The following is a 12160-nucleotide window of genomic DNA, read 5'->3' as shown; positions in this document are numbered from 1 at the left end:
ATACTGCTGCCACTGAGTTAACTCTGGTGCAGGTCCCCTGCTTAGGTCTTGGTAAAGGTTTTCTTTCCTTCTTTCCTGTCTACACGGTGATCTCATTTCAAGGTGGTAAGTCTCAAACTAAGGGTCATCTTCGCCTTTTTCTAAATCCATCTAAGATTATTTTCTACTCTTTGAAAAGCAACAAAAATATAACTGTCCACCTAAAGCCATTTTTCCTACTTTTTCGCTCCCCCACCCCGAAATTCAGGTTTATACTTTTATTAAAGTCACTTACACCTATTTGTATTGCTTAAAATAATTTCAGATTTTAAGAGTTCCTGCTGCCTTAACTACTTCCCTTGAGAGGCTTACAGCAAGAAGAGCTTGTTTATTTTATATTTGCATTCGTATTTACTCAGGAATCAAACTTCATCACAGAGAAACTTAATGGATAAAGAGAGTACCCTAGTGTTACATGGCAAAGGGTGCGGTCGGTGACATGGCCTGGTTGGGTAACCTGGCAAGAAAGACCCCACTGTAACACATCTGAGTAGAGGGACCAAGGGTTTGCTGCCACGACGCAAAAAGTCTGCTTTTTTGAACTGGGACTTGGCAGAGCGGGCGGCCACCCTGCACAGCCCAGCTGCCGAAGAGAAAGAGAGCTGCAGGCTGGCTGCACCGACAGCAGGAAGTGTGATGCAGGCCTGAGACCCAAACACCGAAAGCCCTTCTCAGCAGCGCCTCCCAAAGCCAGCCACTGCTTTCTCTAGGAGAAGGCGCAGAGTCCCCAGACCCAGACTGGCCGCACCCCATCTCCTTTCTCTTGCCTCTGCAGCGGCACACAGACGAGCACGTGAGCGCGGTAGCGCGTCCCAGCTGTGCCTCAGCTGACCGCCCCCTGATTGGCTGAGACAGACGTGGGCTGGGGTGGGGACTGGCCGCCTGCGTCGCTCGCCATTGGCTCTCAAGGAACCCGCCTCCCCCTCAGGTGAGGCGGGCTTGCGTGAGCGCGCGCCGGGCTCCGCGGGCGCGCGCGCCTCCAATACTCCCCTCCGCGCGCGCGCCCCCGAGCGCGCCTCCGCCCTTGCCCGCCCCCTGCCGCTGCCTCAGCTCCTTAGTGCACAGAGCCGCCTGGTCTGAGGGGACGCGAGGATCGCCCTCGCTGCCGCTTTGGCCAGTACGTCGGCCCGGGCCCTGACAAGCTGCCCCAGGGGAGGCTCTTCGGAGCCGGAGTTGGACCTCTGCGATTGCCGTCTGCTCTCCCTCCTCTGATCTCACGAGGGGTTTCCCGCCTCGCACCCCCCACCTCTGGACGTACCTTTTCTCCCCTCCCCGCGTGTGGAGGGAGCCAGCGCTTAGGCCGGAGCGAGCCTGGGGGCCGCGGGCCGTGAAGGCATCGCGGGCACCGATTCACCATGGAGGGCGCCGGGGGCGCGAACGACAAGAAAAAGTAAGCCCACTCCCCTCCGCCGGCCGCCTTCTCCCCCCGGCGCCCCCGCCCGCCGCCGGGGGCTCGCGGGCAGGCCTCCGCGTTCCGGGGGGCCGCCTTTTTGTTTCTGCCTCTCTCCCCTCCCCTCTTTCTCCCCCAGCCTCGCCGGCCGGGCTCCCCACTGTCCACGTCGCCATCTTGTCGTGGGGGGTGGGAGACGCGTCTAAAGTGCTTTCAGGGGCCGGGGGCCGGGGGCCGGGGGCTGGGCCCTGCTCGCCTCCTTTCCCGGCAGCCCGGGCCTCGCATCGCTCTCCCTACCCGCCTCAAACCCCCCGTCTGCCGCGTGCCCTGCTCCGGGTGGAGTTCCCCCAGCCTGAAAACCCCGGGAAGAGAAATGAGCCGCAGCTTGATCGCCGCCACTTGCACTCGAGCTTCCGCTCCTTCCCGCCCCCATCCTCTCCTGTTCCATTGAAAACTCGGCCCCGGGGCGGCCCCTGCACGCAGGTCCTGGCTTCAGTGTGGGTTCGGGGCCCTTGGTTTCCGACCTAGGAGCTCGCGTGGTTGGTTGGGTGAGATCTTGCTCTGCGGTTGTCCGGCCAGGCGGGTGTCTTTGCCTTTGTGCATTAGGGATTTGCCGCGATGGCCTGGGATGCTAACTTTTTCGTTTGCACGTGCAGGTTTGGTTTGGTTTTGTTTTAATCGCGTTGAAAAACTTGCCTAGAGCAAGAGTCGGAGTAACGGGAATTTAGAGAAATAGTAACATTTTAATGAGAACATCAGAATTGGATACCTGTGTTTCTATCACCTGTCAAGAGAGCCCAGATGTTATAACTGAATTATATGCTTCATTCATTCTTGAAAATATCTTAGTGAAAACGTAGCGGGTGGCTAAATTCAGGCAAACACTTTTAATGAGCTTGGTGGGAGGGGGGGACGTATATGGGTATATGATCAGAGCAAATAAAATGCAGCACTAAAATGTTGTGAAGTTTTTAGATTGACCCGACTGATTTTTCTGAAATTGAGGTATATTAAAATATACAAGAAGTAAATAAATAACCATCTTGTTAGAACTTAAAGTTTTAAAAACACCTCGAAGTTTGAGTCTTAACTGGTACATTATAGGATTAAGAATTGTGAGCCCAACCAGTGGAATGAAGTGCCCCCCCCCTGCCCCCACCACCTCCCCCAACTTTTTGGTCCACTCTGGTATTTTAACCTTTGAGGAAATTATTTTAAGGAATTGAAGATTTATGCTAGGAGTTCTGGTTAGTAGGCTGGCTTTACTGTTAAGTCCTTGCACTCTTCTGGGACAGATTAAGTGCCCTAATCAGTATCAGCAGAAGATAAACTTGTTTATGTTCCTGCGATTTTGTGAATTCTTTTTTGGTCTTTCTCTAATAGAATGATAGGTTCTCAGTTTGTATACACCAGAGAAAGCGTATATAAAATTTAAAAAGTGAGTACACAGATCTAGACCTAATTCCAAGAGTTGCCAGGAATTAATTGCAATTAATTTTGTAGAGGTGATTACAAGGCTTTTGATGAAATGATGAGGCTGCTGTAAACCTAAGGCACATCACCTCAGTGTATTGTCAATATTCTGTCCTTAGTGCTAAAACATATTTAACATTGTACATGAAGTTATGCATCAGTTGGTCCCTTTTTGTATGCTATATTGTACTTGTATCTCCTTTGCAGTTCATAAGTTGAGAAGAGCATAAGCAACTTTAATATAAATGAATTAATTACCTACTGCGCTTCACTCCCAAGTCTAAACCGGTTCTTAATTTTCCTCAGTCCCATTTGTTATTTGCAAAATACTCTCATTTGAAAATTTAGCATAAACTTGGATTGGATTTAATGTTTCTTATTACAGAAGTTGTTAAAACTGATAAGTTAAACACAACAAATGGTACTCAACAACTTATAGGTGCTGTTTGTTAAAGAGGTCTTTTTTTTTTTTATCCTTTTCTAACTAACAATTTTAAAACTTTTTTAAAAAGAAAACTGGGAGATCGAGGGGCAGAGATTTTTCTCCTTCGAATTTTGCCACTAAATGAGCCCGTAGGGTGCAGGTGAGGGAAACAGATTTATCCTTTTTTAAAGGAGGGCTGGGAAACTCAAAAGCTAAAGGATTAAAAGAAATCAGAACAGAAGTTGGGTATGGTTATAATAGATTTCACATAGGAAATTTCATGTTGACTGCTTAGTAACAGGGATTGGACTTAATAGCACATTAATATTGAATTTTAGATTTCAGTGCACTGTCAAGAGGTTCATTATTGTTCTCTTTTAGGTTTCAGGGCAGATTCCTTCAGAGTTTTCAAAACATAGTTGTATCATTAAAGTAAAATCTCTGAGAATGGACATTCCTTAACTTCTTAACTTTGGTCATTAAAAATCAAAAACCTCTCATTCACTAGTGAACATTTTTCTTGTTACAGTTTTACTTTGATTTCCTCTTTGAAGAGGTTGCCTGATGGTTAAGAGCTTAAGATTTGAACCTGACACCTCTGAGTCCAGCTTTTTACTTGTTAGCTTTGTGAGCCTGGGCAAGTTATTACTGAATGCTTCTGAGCTTATTTCCTCCTTTTGAAATGATGATAATAATAGCAGCCATCTTAGTGGTTATTGAGAAGATTAAATGAGATAATGCCTAGTGCTTGGTTTAGGAGTTTTGGTAACATTATATACTTGAAAGTAGATGTTACTTGTTAAAGTTTTAATTTGAACTTCCACAACACTTAAAAACTTTTTTGTTTTGTTTTGCAAGTCCTTCCAGGTATTTGTGTTACTTCTTCTTCTCCCTACTTTCTTTTCTTTATCTCCTAAAAATGAAAAGACTATCATTGGACCCAGAAGTTTAAAGGGATTCTTTTTAGTTAAAACAGTACCTGAATTATGTTGGCATCTGGCATCACGTATTCTTGAGCATCTGATCTAGTGTCTACCATAGGCCCCCTTTTTTCACATTTCCTTACCCCCTTGTTTCCTCCCTAAATAGGCTACTAAAAATTTTCTCTGGACTTCTGAGACTGGAGTCATAATCACATATACTAGTCAGTTCATTTTAGCAGGGTATGTGCAAGGCACTGCAGTCTTACAAATGGCAGTAGCAAACCTTTTTCTTTTTTTGTCTTAATGCCAGTTTGGAGTAAACAGTTTTGTAAATATTAATCTTTCCTAAATATGATGAGTTGATAAAATAAATGTGGTAAAACATATGAGGCTACATAGTAAAACTGTCCTTTACTTATGAATTTGTCCAGAGGTAAGATCATTGGCTTTTATCTCAAGGCAAGGCTTCAAGTCTGTATTATTTATCTGGTTTTTGTAGCTCAATTTGTATAATATTTATATTAGTGCACTCTTCCACACGTACGTGTTTACTGAACTACCATGTTGTTTTAGATTAAGTGTGGTAGTTCATTACTATGGTCCACTATGAAGCATTTTGTGCAGTTTAGATAACATCCAATCTTTCTACCTATTGACTTTCATTGTCTTTGAAGCTTTATTGGGGTTTGGGCTCAAGGTAAAGATTTCGTGGTGACATTCTATTGTATGTTAAGAATGGTGTGCAGAAGGCTGAGGGATGTCTCTCGACTGATTTTTTTCAGAAGAACGTATGACAGTCTTTATGTTTGGTGGTAAAGTAAAAACCTTACCATGCATGGGTGTTAAAGATTTGGGTTAGATTATTGTGCTTGTGTATAGACTTGTCCTCTTAAAATATAATTTTAAAAAATTTAGATATTTAAAGTACTATATTCTTTCCTTGTCTGAGATTGTTAACATAGGACTGGTTTTCCAAGCAGGAGAAAATACTGACTTAAATGTGTTGTTGGATTAGTTTTCTATTATAAGTTTTTCATAAGAAGAATGCTCTTTTTCCCCCTTGTTTCTTTCTTTCTCTTTTTTCTTTTATAAACATTGGGACTGATTATCCAAGTTGGTGGATTTTATACTCAGCCTTCTGCTGTTTGTGATGTATGTGTTGTGTGTTTTCTGCTTAACTAGAGGGTTAGAAAAAAATTTGAAGTTAAGATAAGTCAATCTTGTTGCTCACTATTTTTGATAAAAGTATAATGATAATTTTTAAATTTGTTATAGGCCTTGGAATTTTAAAAATAATTGTATCTCTGTCTCATGTAGCATCAAAAAATTAAGTATTTTATATATGTATTGAGTTTTATATTAAAAGTTGTGTTTTCTGCAGTAAAAAATAACAAACTCATATCTTTGCCAGATACGATTCTTTTAGAAAAAATATAAAATTAATTCTATAAAAACATTTATAAGTGATTTTACCTTATGACTTTTTTCTCCCAAAGCTTTTGAAATGATTATGGGGTTTTTTAAGTTGTGGTTTTAAAAAACAACATAAAATTTCCCATCTTCACTATTTCTAAATGTACAACTCAATAGTGTTATGTATATTCACACTGTTGTATAACCAATCTCCGGAACTTTTTCACCTTGTAAAATTGAAACTCTAACTATTAAACAACTATCCCCAATTTCCCCTTCTTCCTACTTTCTGGCAACCATCATTCTGCTCTGTTTCTATGAGTTTGACTACTAAATCCCTCTTATAAGTAGAATCATACAATTTTTGTCTTTTTGTGACTGGTTTATTTCACTAGGGCTTCCCTGGTGGCTCAGCTGGTAAAGAATCCACCTGCAATGCGGGAGACCTGGGTTCGACCCCCGGGTTGGGAAGATCCCCTGGAGAAGGAAATGGCTACCTACTCCAGTATTCTGGCCTGGAGAATTCCATGGACAGAGGAGTCTGGCAGGCTACAGTCCATGGGGTCGCAAAGAGTCGGACATGACTGAGAAATTTTCAGTTCACTTATTTCACTTAATATAATGTCCTTAAGATCACCCATGTTGTAGCATGTGTGAAAACTTTCTTCCTTTTTAAGGCTGAATAATGTATAACACATTTTGTTTATCCTTTCATCTTTCAATGGACACTTAGATTATATCAACAAAAATAATCAATAAATAATCTATAATAGACATAGGAAAGGATTTTCTTTGAACCAAACTGAGGACTGTAGCCCAGAAGACAGCCTCCCAGATTACTGAGAAACTGCTCTGGAGAAGCATGGTTTCAGCACAGTTTATGTCTTGTTAGAACAATAGGGATACATTCATTCAAGGTTTCAAAAACAAAAACAAAAAAAAACAGACCAACATGTACATAGCGAGTCAATATGGCCTTGGCACCTGGGAAGGGAGCCTTATCATCCAAGGAGTACCAGCTTTGGCATCCCAAAGGGAGGCATTTAATCTTTTTTCCCCAAAATATATTTTTTAATTGAAGAAATCACTTGTAGAACAAAAATAGACATAACTTTTAAATCAGTGGATGAAAGAAAACACCATTTAGCATAGAAAACAAATGGTAAAGAGCAAGGAAAGATAAAAAAACAAGCACAAGGCAAAAATGATAGAATTGAAATCATACTTCTGGTCAGTGTGCCCTTTTTTTGTTTTTAATAACTGAAGCATATGTACAGTGTATATTTGGTAAACCACAGTCTGTTCTAGTTAGCATAAAATTTAACTCATGTACAGCCAGAATTTCTTCATACCTCAGTATGTGAAAATTTCTATTATTAGTTGCTTCCACTTGTTGACTATTATGAATAGTGACTGTATGAACATGGGTGTGCAAATATCTCTTGGAGATCTTGTGTTCACTTATTTTGTATATATACCCAGAAGTAGATTGCTGGATCACATGATAACTCTTCTTTTAAATTGTTTAAGGAGCTGCCCATATTGTTTTCCATAGTGGCTGCCCCACTTAAATTTCCACTTACAATGCACAGGCATTCCTATTTTCTCCACATCCTTCCCAACACTTGTTATTTTTTTGTTTTTATGATAGTAGCCATCATAATGGATATGTTGAAGTGGTTGTGTTCTTAAGGGTTTGTTTGTGGATAATTAACCAACTTAAAACAACAGAGAACAGTTGCCACTAGAAGCTTTATCATCAGAAGTGAGGTTAAGCATCTGTAAAATGAGAATGAAGTTTTTCTAGTGACTTTGAAAGATTTGGTGTACCAGTACTTTCTCAGAAAAGTATTTAGTGTTTAAAATGGTCTCTACCTGTTATATTGTTGCTAAAGTCCCATTTCATTAGTAACTTTGTTTTAAAGTATTTAAAACAATAATTGAAGTGACTTACTTATATTAGACAACTATTCTCAAGGTGTTATGTTTTCTTTGCTCTGATGATCTCACCTGTTATGAGTGTTTTCATTAAAAAATTTCACTAGGTTATAATATTGAACATAAAGATTATTCCCAAGTATGATTTTCAAAATTTATTGTTTCGTACATGGGATAGAATTTAGTAATGGAATATAACTCACTGCAGTTCTTGCAGTTCTACTGTAGTTCTACCTATTGGTTTCAAAGTTAACAGTGTTCAAAATAACTACTAGTTAATATTGCGTTTCCCCTTATTAGTGACATTTCCATGTGCTTCTCCACTTTTCTAATAGTTTGTAAGAATTTATTTTTCCAAATGAATCATACTAGGGTAAACATAAACATAAAGTTTAAAGGCAGAACATTTAAGTCTTTGAGTTGAGTGTATTTCTGTTCTTACATATAGATCTTTCTTGAGAATTCAGATGCTAAGCAAATTTCTTTAAAGTGATTCCTTCCTCTTTTTTTCAGTTGTGAAATTGAAACATTTCAAGAACAAGATCACAAATAGACCTAACTTGAAACTTGTAATGTAAAAGAGATTACTGGTGACCTCTTAATAAGCATTTGAATGAATAAATGAAACAATGAGAATAACTGAGTGAACAAAGAAAGCAGAGAATGATTTTAACAGGATTTTTTGGAAGTCATCATTGCTCTTCTATGTTGCTCTTTTCATAGGAATTTTTCTTATAGTGGGGCATCTGCATCTCTTGTGCTACTTTAGAACCATTTTGAATCTTGAATTTTAACTTTTTTGTCACTTAAATATTTATGCTATTTATTAATACCAGAGGAGAAGGGGACAACAGAGGATGAGATGGTTGGATGGCATCACCGACTCGATAGATGTGAGTTTGAGCAGGCTCCAGGAGTTTGGTGATGAACAGGGAAGCCTGGCATGCTGCAGCCCATGGGGTTGCAAAGAGTTGGACGTGACTAAGTGACTGAACTGAATTGATTAATATCAGATCAGAAAACACATTGTGTTAATAAATATAGCTATGTAACATGTACAAGCCTTGAAGATAACTCAATACTCTAGCTTAAGGTATGTTAAAAAACTAATTCTATATATGCAGTGTGTGTGTATCTTAGTTGCTCAGTCATGACTGACTCTTTGCAACCTGATGGACTGTAGCCCACAAGGCTCCTCTGTCCCTTGGATTTTCCAGGCAAGAATACCTGAGTAGGTTGCCATTTCCTTCTCCAAGGCATCTTAATCCCCACTCAGGCATCAAACCCAGGTCTCCTGCATTGCTGGTGGAGTCCTTACTGACTGAGCCACCAGGTGCTCTCCTATATATGCAGAACACCAAATAAAAAGTTTATATTACTAAGACGCACATGTGTATGGTTGTGGAAAATCAGCTAGGTAAATGTGGAAAATATCTACTTTTGTTTCATCTTTAGCAAACATTTCTTACAGTCTACTCTAAACATCTAGTAAGTTTAGATCAGTTTATATTCTCTAGCAGTATTTGAGAGTGCCCTTTTCTTATACTTGATCATCATTAAAGTTTGTTTTTAATATGAAACACTGGCTGTTTGTTAGTATATTAGGATTCTTTTTATTGCAAGTGATGAAACAGAGCTCAAACTAGTTTCACGGGCTGGATGGGGAGGCTGTTACTAGCTCACACAATTTGGCTTTGGTTTAAGGGACAGCTAGACCCAGTATCTTAAGTGATGTCCTTAAAATAATCTCAGGCTTTCTCTTGAATTTTACTTGGTTTATAGTTTGCTCGATTTGCATGTTGCCTCATTCTGCCACCGACAGTCTATTAATATGGTAGGAAATATGGCCAATAAGCATTCCCATGCTTGCCTCCATACAGTTTGTAATGATAAAAAGGAAAAAGGAGAAAAACTCCCTCTGTCTTCTAGTATCTACATATCAGTCTCCTGGATGAATGCCAGTTTGCCCTGCTTGGATCATTATTTTTAACTATGTAAATGGAGTCCTCTGATTACATGAGTCAAATATCATTTTGTATATTATTTGATTGTCTTGATGTACATTATTAATTATCTCCTTATAAAGGACTCTTGATCAGTGCTGGTATCCCAATGAACGGGCTATAGGTTTTTGTTGCAAAGTGCCTGAATTCATATGCTACAGTCTTCTTTCAAGCCTGGTCAGTCTACAACTGTTCTTGCTGTGTGCCTTTGGGGAAGCTTCAAATCTCTTCTCTGGACTAGGGTGTTCATTTCATTTCTTTAAGAGAAATGTCGTAATGACTGACTGCTGGCTGAGAGCTTTAGCTCTATAGAGGCTGGCTGCCCGCTTTGCTCCTTCAGTTGTGTGATCGGGCACTAGTTGCTTTACCTCTAGGTCTCACTTTGTTCACGTGTAAATTAGGACAAGAATAATTGCCTTATAGGATTGTTGTGAGGACAAACAAGATATTAACCCATGTGGAACACTTATAACAGTTCTTGGCATAAAGTAAGGGTTTAATAGACTGGAAACCATAATTGTATTCATACAGTTATTATATTTAATGTTTTCAGAAGAGTTCCACTTCCCTGAAATCTCATGATATTATTTAGAATCCATCAAGCCTTCTTTAGGACAGTCTGACCAAGGCTGATGTCCTTTTGAGCCAAACTCTCAGTGAACTTATAATAGTGGTAAGAACAGTTAGTGCTGCTTTTCCTCTACATTGGTATTTTTCTATGAACATTTGGCCTTTGAAAATTACACAGAGATACTTTTTTTGTATAGGCATTCTAAAATAATCATTTTCTACAGTAGTGATAGTAAAGGAAGAAAAATACTCTGAAGGTTATTTGGTTGTCAGAGGATGGAAAATTAAGAAAGCCTACTTTTCCATGCATTTTGGGGGTCAAAATTTCATTAAATGTCTATTTATCCTGTTTGTGGAGAAGAGTTGGAAATTGCCTACCTTTGCAGTAACATAGCTAAAATGTTTAAATGAGTTATGTTTCAAATCAGTAGAGCCTTCATTAGGAGTGAAGGAAGGGATATTTTCTTGGATAATAAGTTGATTTATTTCAATGGTTCAAAAATTTTTTTCAGCCCTAGACCACTACTCTTAACACCTAAGCACCAGGGCCTATAACAGATTATTGCACATTTATTTATTCGGCAGACATTTGTGCATCTTATTTGTTAAGCAGAGCAGTGAATTGTCGATGGCTCAGGCCATAGTTAAATAGTTTTTGGTGTTAATTGATTCATTTATTATGTGTTCCATCTTCTATTTTTTAGTACAGTGTGATTTTAGGTTTGAGATTCTTGCAAAATAATTGACTTTAGGATTTAAGTATTATTAGTTTAATATCAACCATCACAGGAATATCCTCTATAATTTTGTTTACAAATTTGCCAGTCTACTCTGAGAATTTTCTTTGTTGTTCAGTTGCTCAGTCATGTCCAACTTTTTGTGACCCTATAGACTGCAGCATGCCAGGCTTCCCTCTCCTTCATTATCTCCATGAGTTTGCTCAAACTCATGTCCATTAAGTCAGTGATGCCATCCAACCATCTCATCCTCTGTTGCCCCCTTCTCCTCTTGCCCTCAATCTTTCCCAACATCAGGGTCTTTTCCAGTGAGTCAGCTCTTCACATTAGGTGGCCAAAGTATTGGAGCTTTGGCTTCAGCATCAGTCCTTCCAATGATTATTCAGGATTGATTTCCTTTAGATTGGCTTGATCTCCTTGTAGTCCAAGGGACTCTCAAGAGTCTTCTTTAAAACCACAGTTCAAAAGTATCAGTTCTTCAGCGCTCAGCTTTATGTTTCAATTCTCACATCCATCCATGACTACTGGAAAAAAACATAGCTTTGACTAGACGGACCTTTGCTGGCAAAGTATGCTTTTGAATAAGCTGTCTAGGTTTGTCGTAGCTTTTTTTCCAAGGAGCAAGTGTCTTTTAATTTCATGGCTGCAGTTATTATCTGCAGTGATTTTGGAGCCGACGAATTTTCTTAGAGACACACAAACAGCACTCTTAAAAAACAGTCCATTTTTTGCAGCTTTAAATGTTAGAAGGTTCTTCATTCCAATATTTCTCAACCCCAGCTAATGTTTAGATCTCTTTTGGAGCAAAGTAATACTTGTAAACCTTTGAGATGTGCCTAGTGACCTCAACATGATTTTACCAGATTTAAAAATGTAACCCTGTTCCTTTTAGTGATTGTTTGGTACCAATTTGATCATAAACATATGCAGTCTCAAACATAAGACGGTTTGTAGCAAGAATAGAGACCTTATAGAGATCTTCTAGATGATCCAGAACATGCTTTTTCCCCTTTTTTCTTACATCACCACCAAAATAAGAATAAAAATTTGAAATTCTCAGAGTTTACCTTCAGCACTACTTTCACTCTATTGAGCAAAGCCTGCCATGTTAACTCCCACTTGCTACTTTCTGAAATTGCATAAATTGCCAAATCTGCCTTCTGTATGACATCCTTTTCAAATATCTGAAGGTACTTGTGTCTCTTTCTTCTATTCCTAAGTAAAATCATCCTTAAATTTCTTTATATTTT

The 12160-nt window shown here is 39.5% G+C and overlaps 1 protein-coding gene across 1 annotated transcript in view; it reads left to right on the top strand.

Moving 5' to 3' along the window:
• Positions 1-1088: 1088 nt before the first annotated feature.
• The window catches only part of HIF1A (hypoxia inducible factor 1 subunit alpha), a 44817-nt gene continuing 33745 nt past the window's right edge, over positions 1089-12160 (top strand). Inside the window, exon 1 of the mRNA XM_061156925.1 lies at positions 1089-1429. Within this exon, the coding sequence (XP_061012908.1) occupies positions 1395-1429 (35 nt within the window). The 5' untranslated portion in view covers positions 1089-1394. The remainder of the gene's footprint in view (positions 1430-12160) is intronic.

Source organism: Dama dama, chromosome 12, assembly GCF_033118175.1.
Source record: "Dama dama isolate Ldn47 chromosome 12, ASM3311817v1, whole genome shotgun sequence".
Classification (NCBI taxonomy): Eukaryota; Metazoa; Chordata; class Mammalia; order Artiodactyla; family Cervidae; genus Dama; species Dama dama.
The sequence above is the reverse complement of the archived record's forward strand: the minus strand, read 5'-3'. Positions and strand labels throughout refer to the sequence as shown.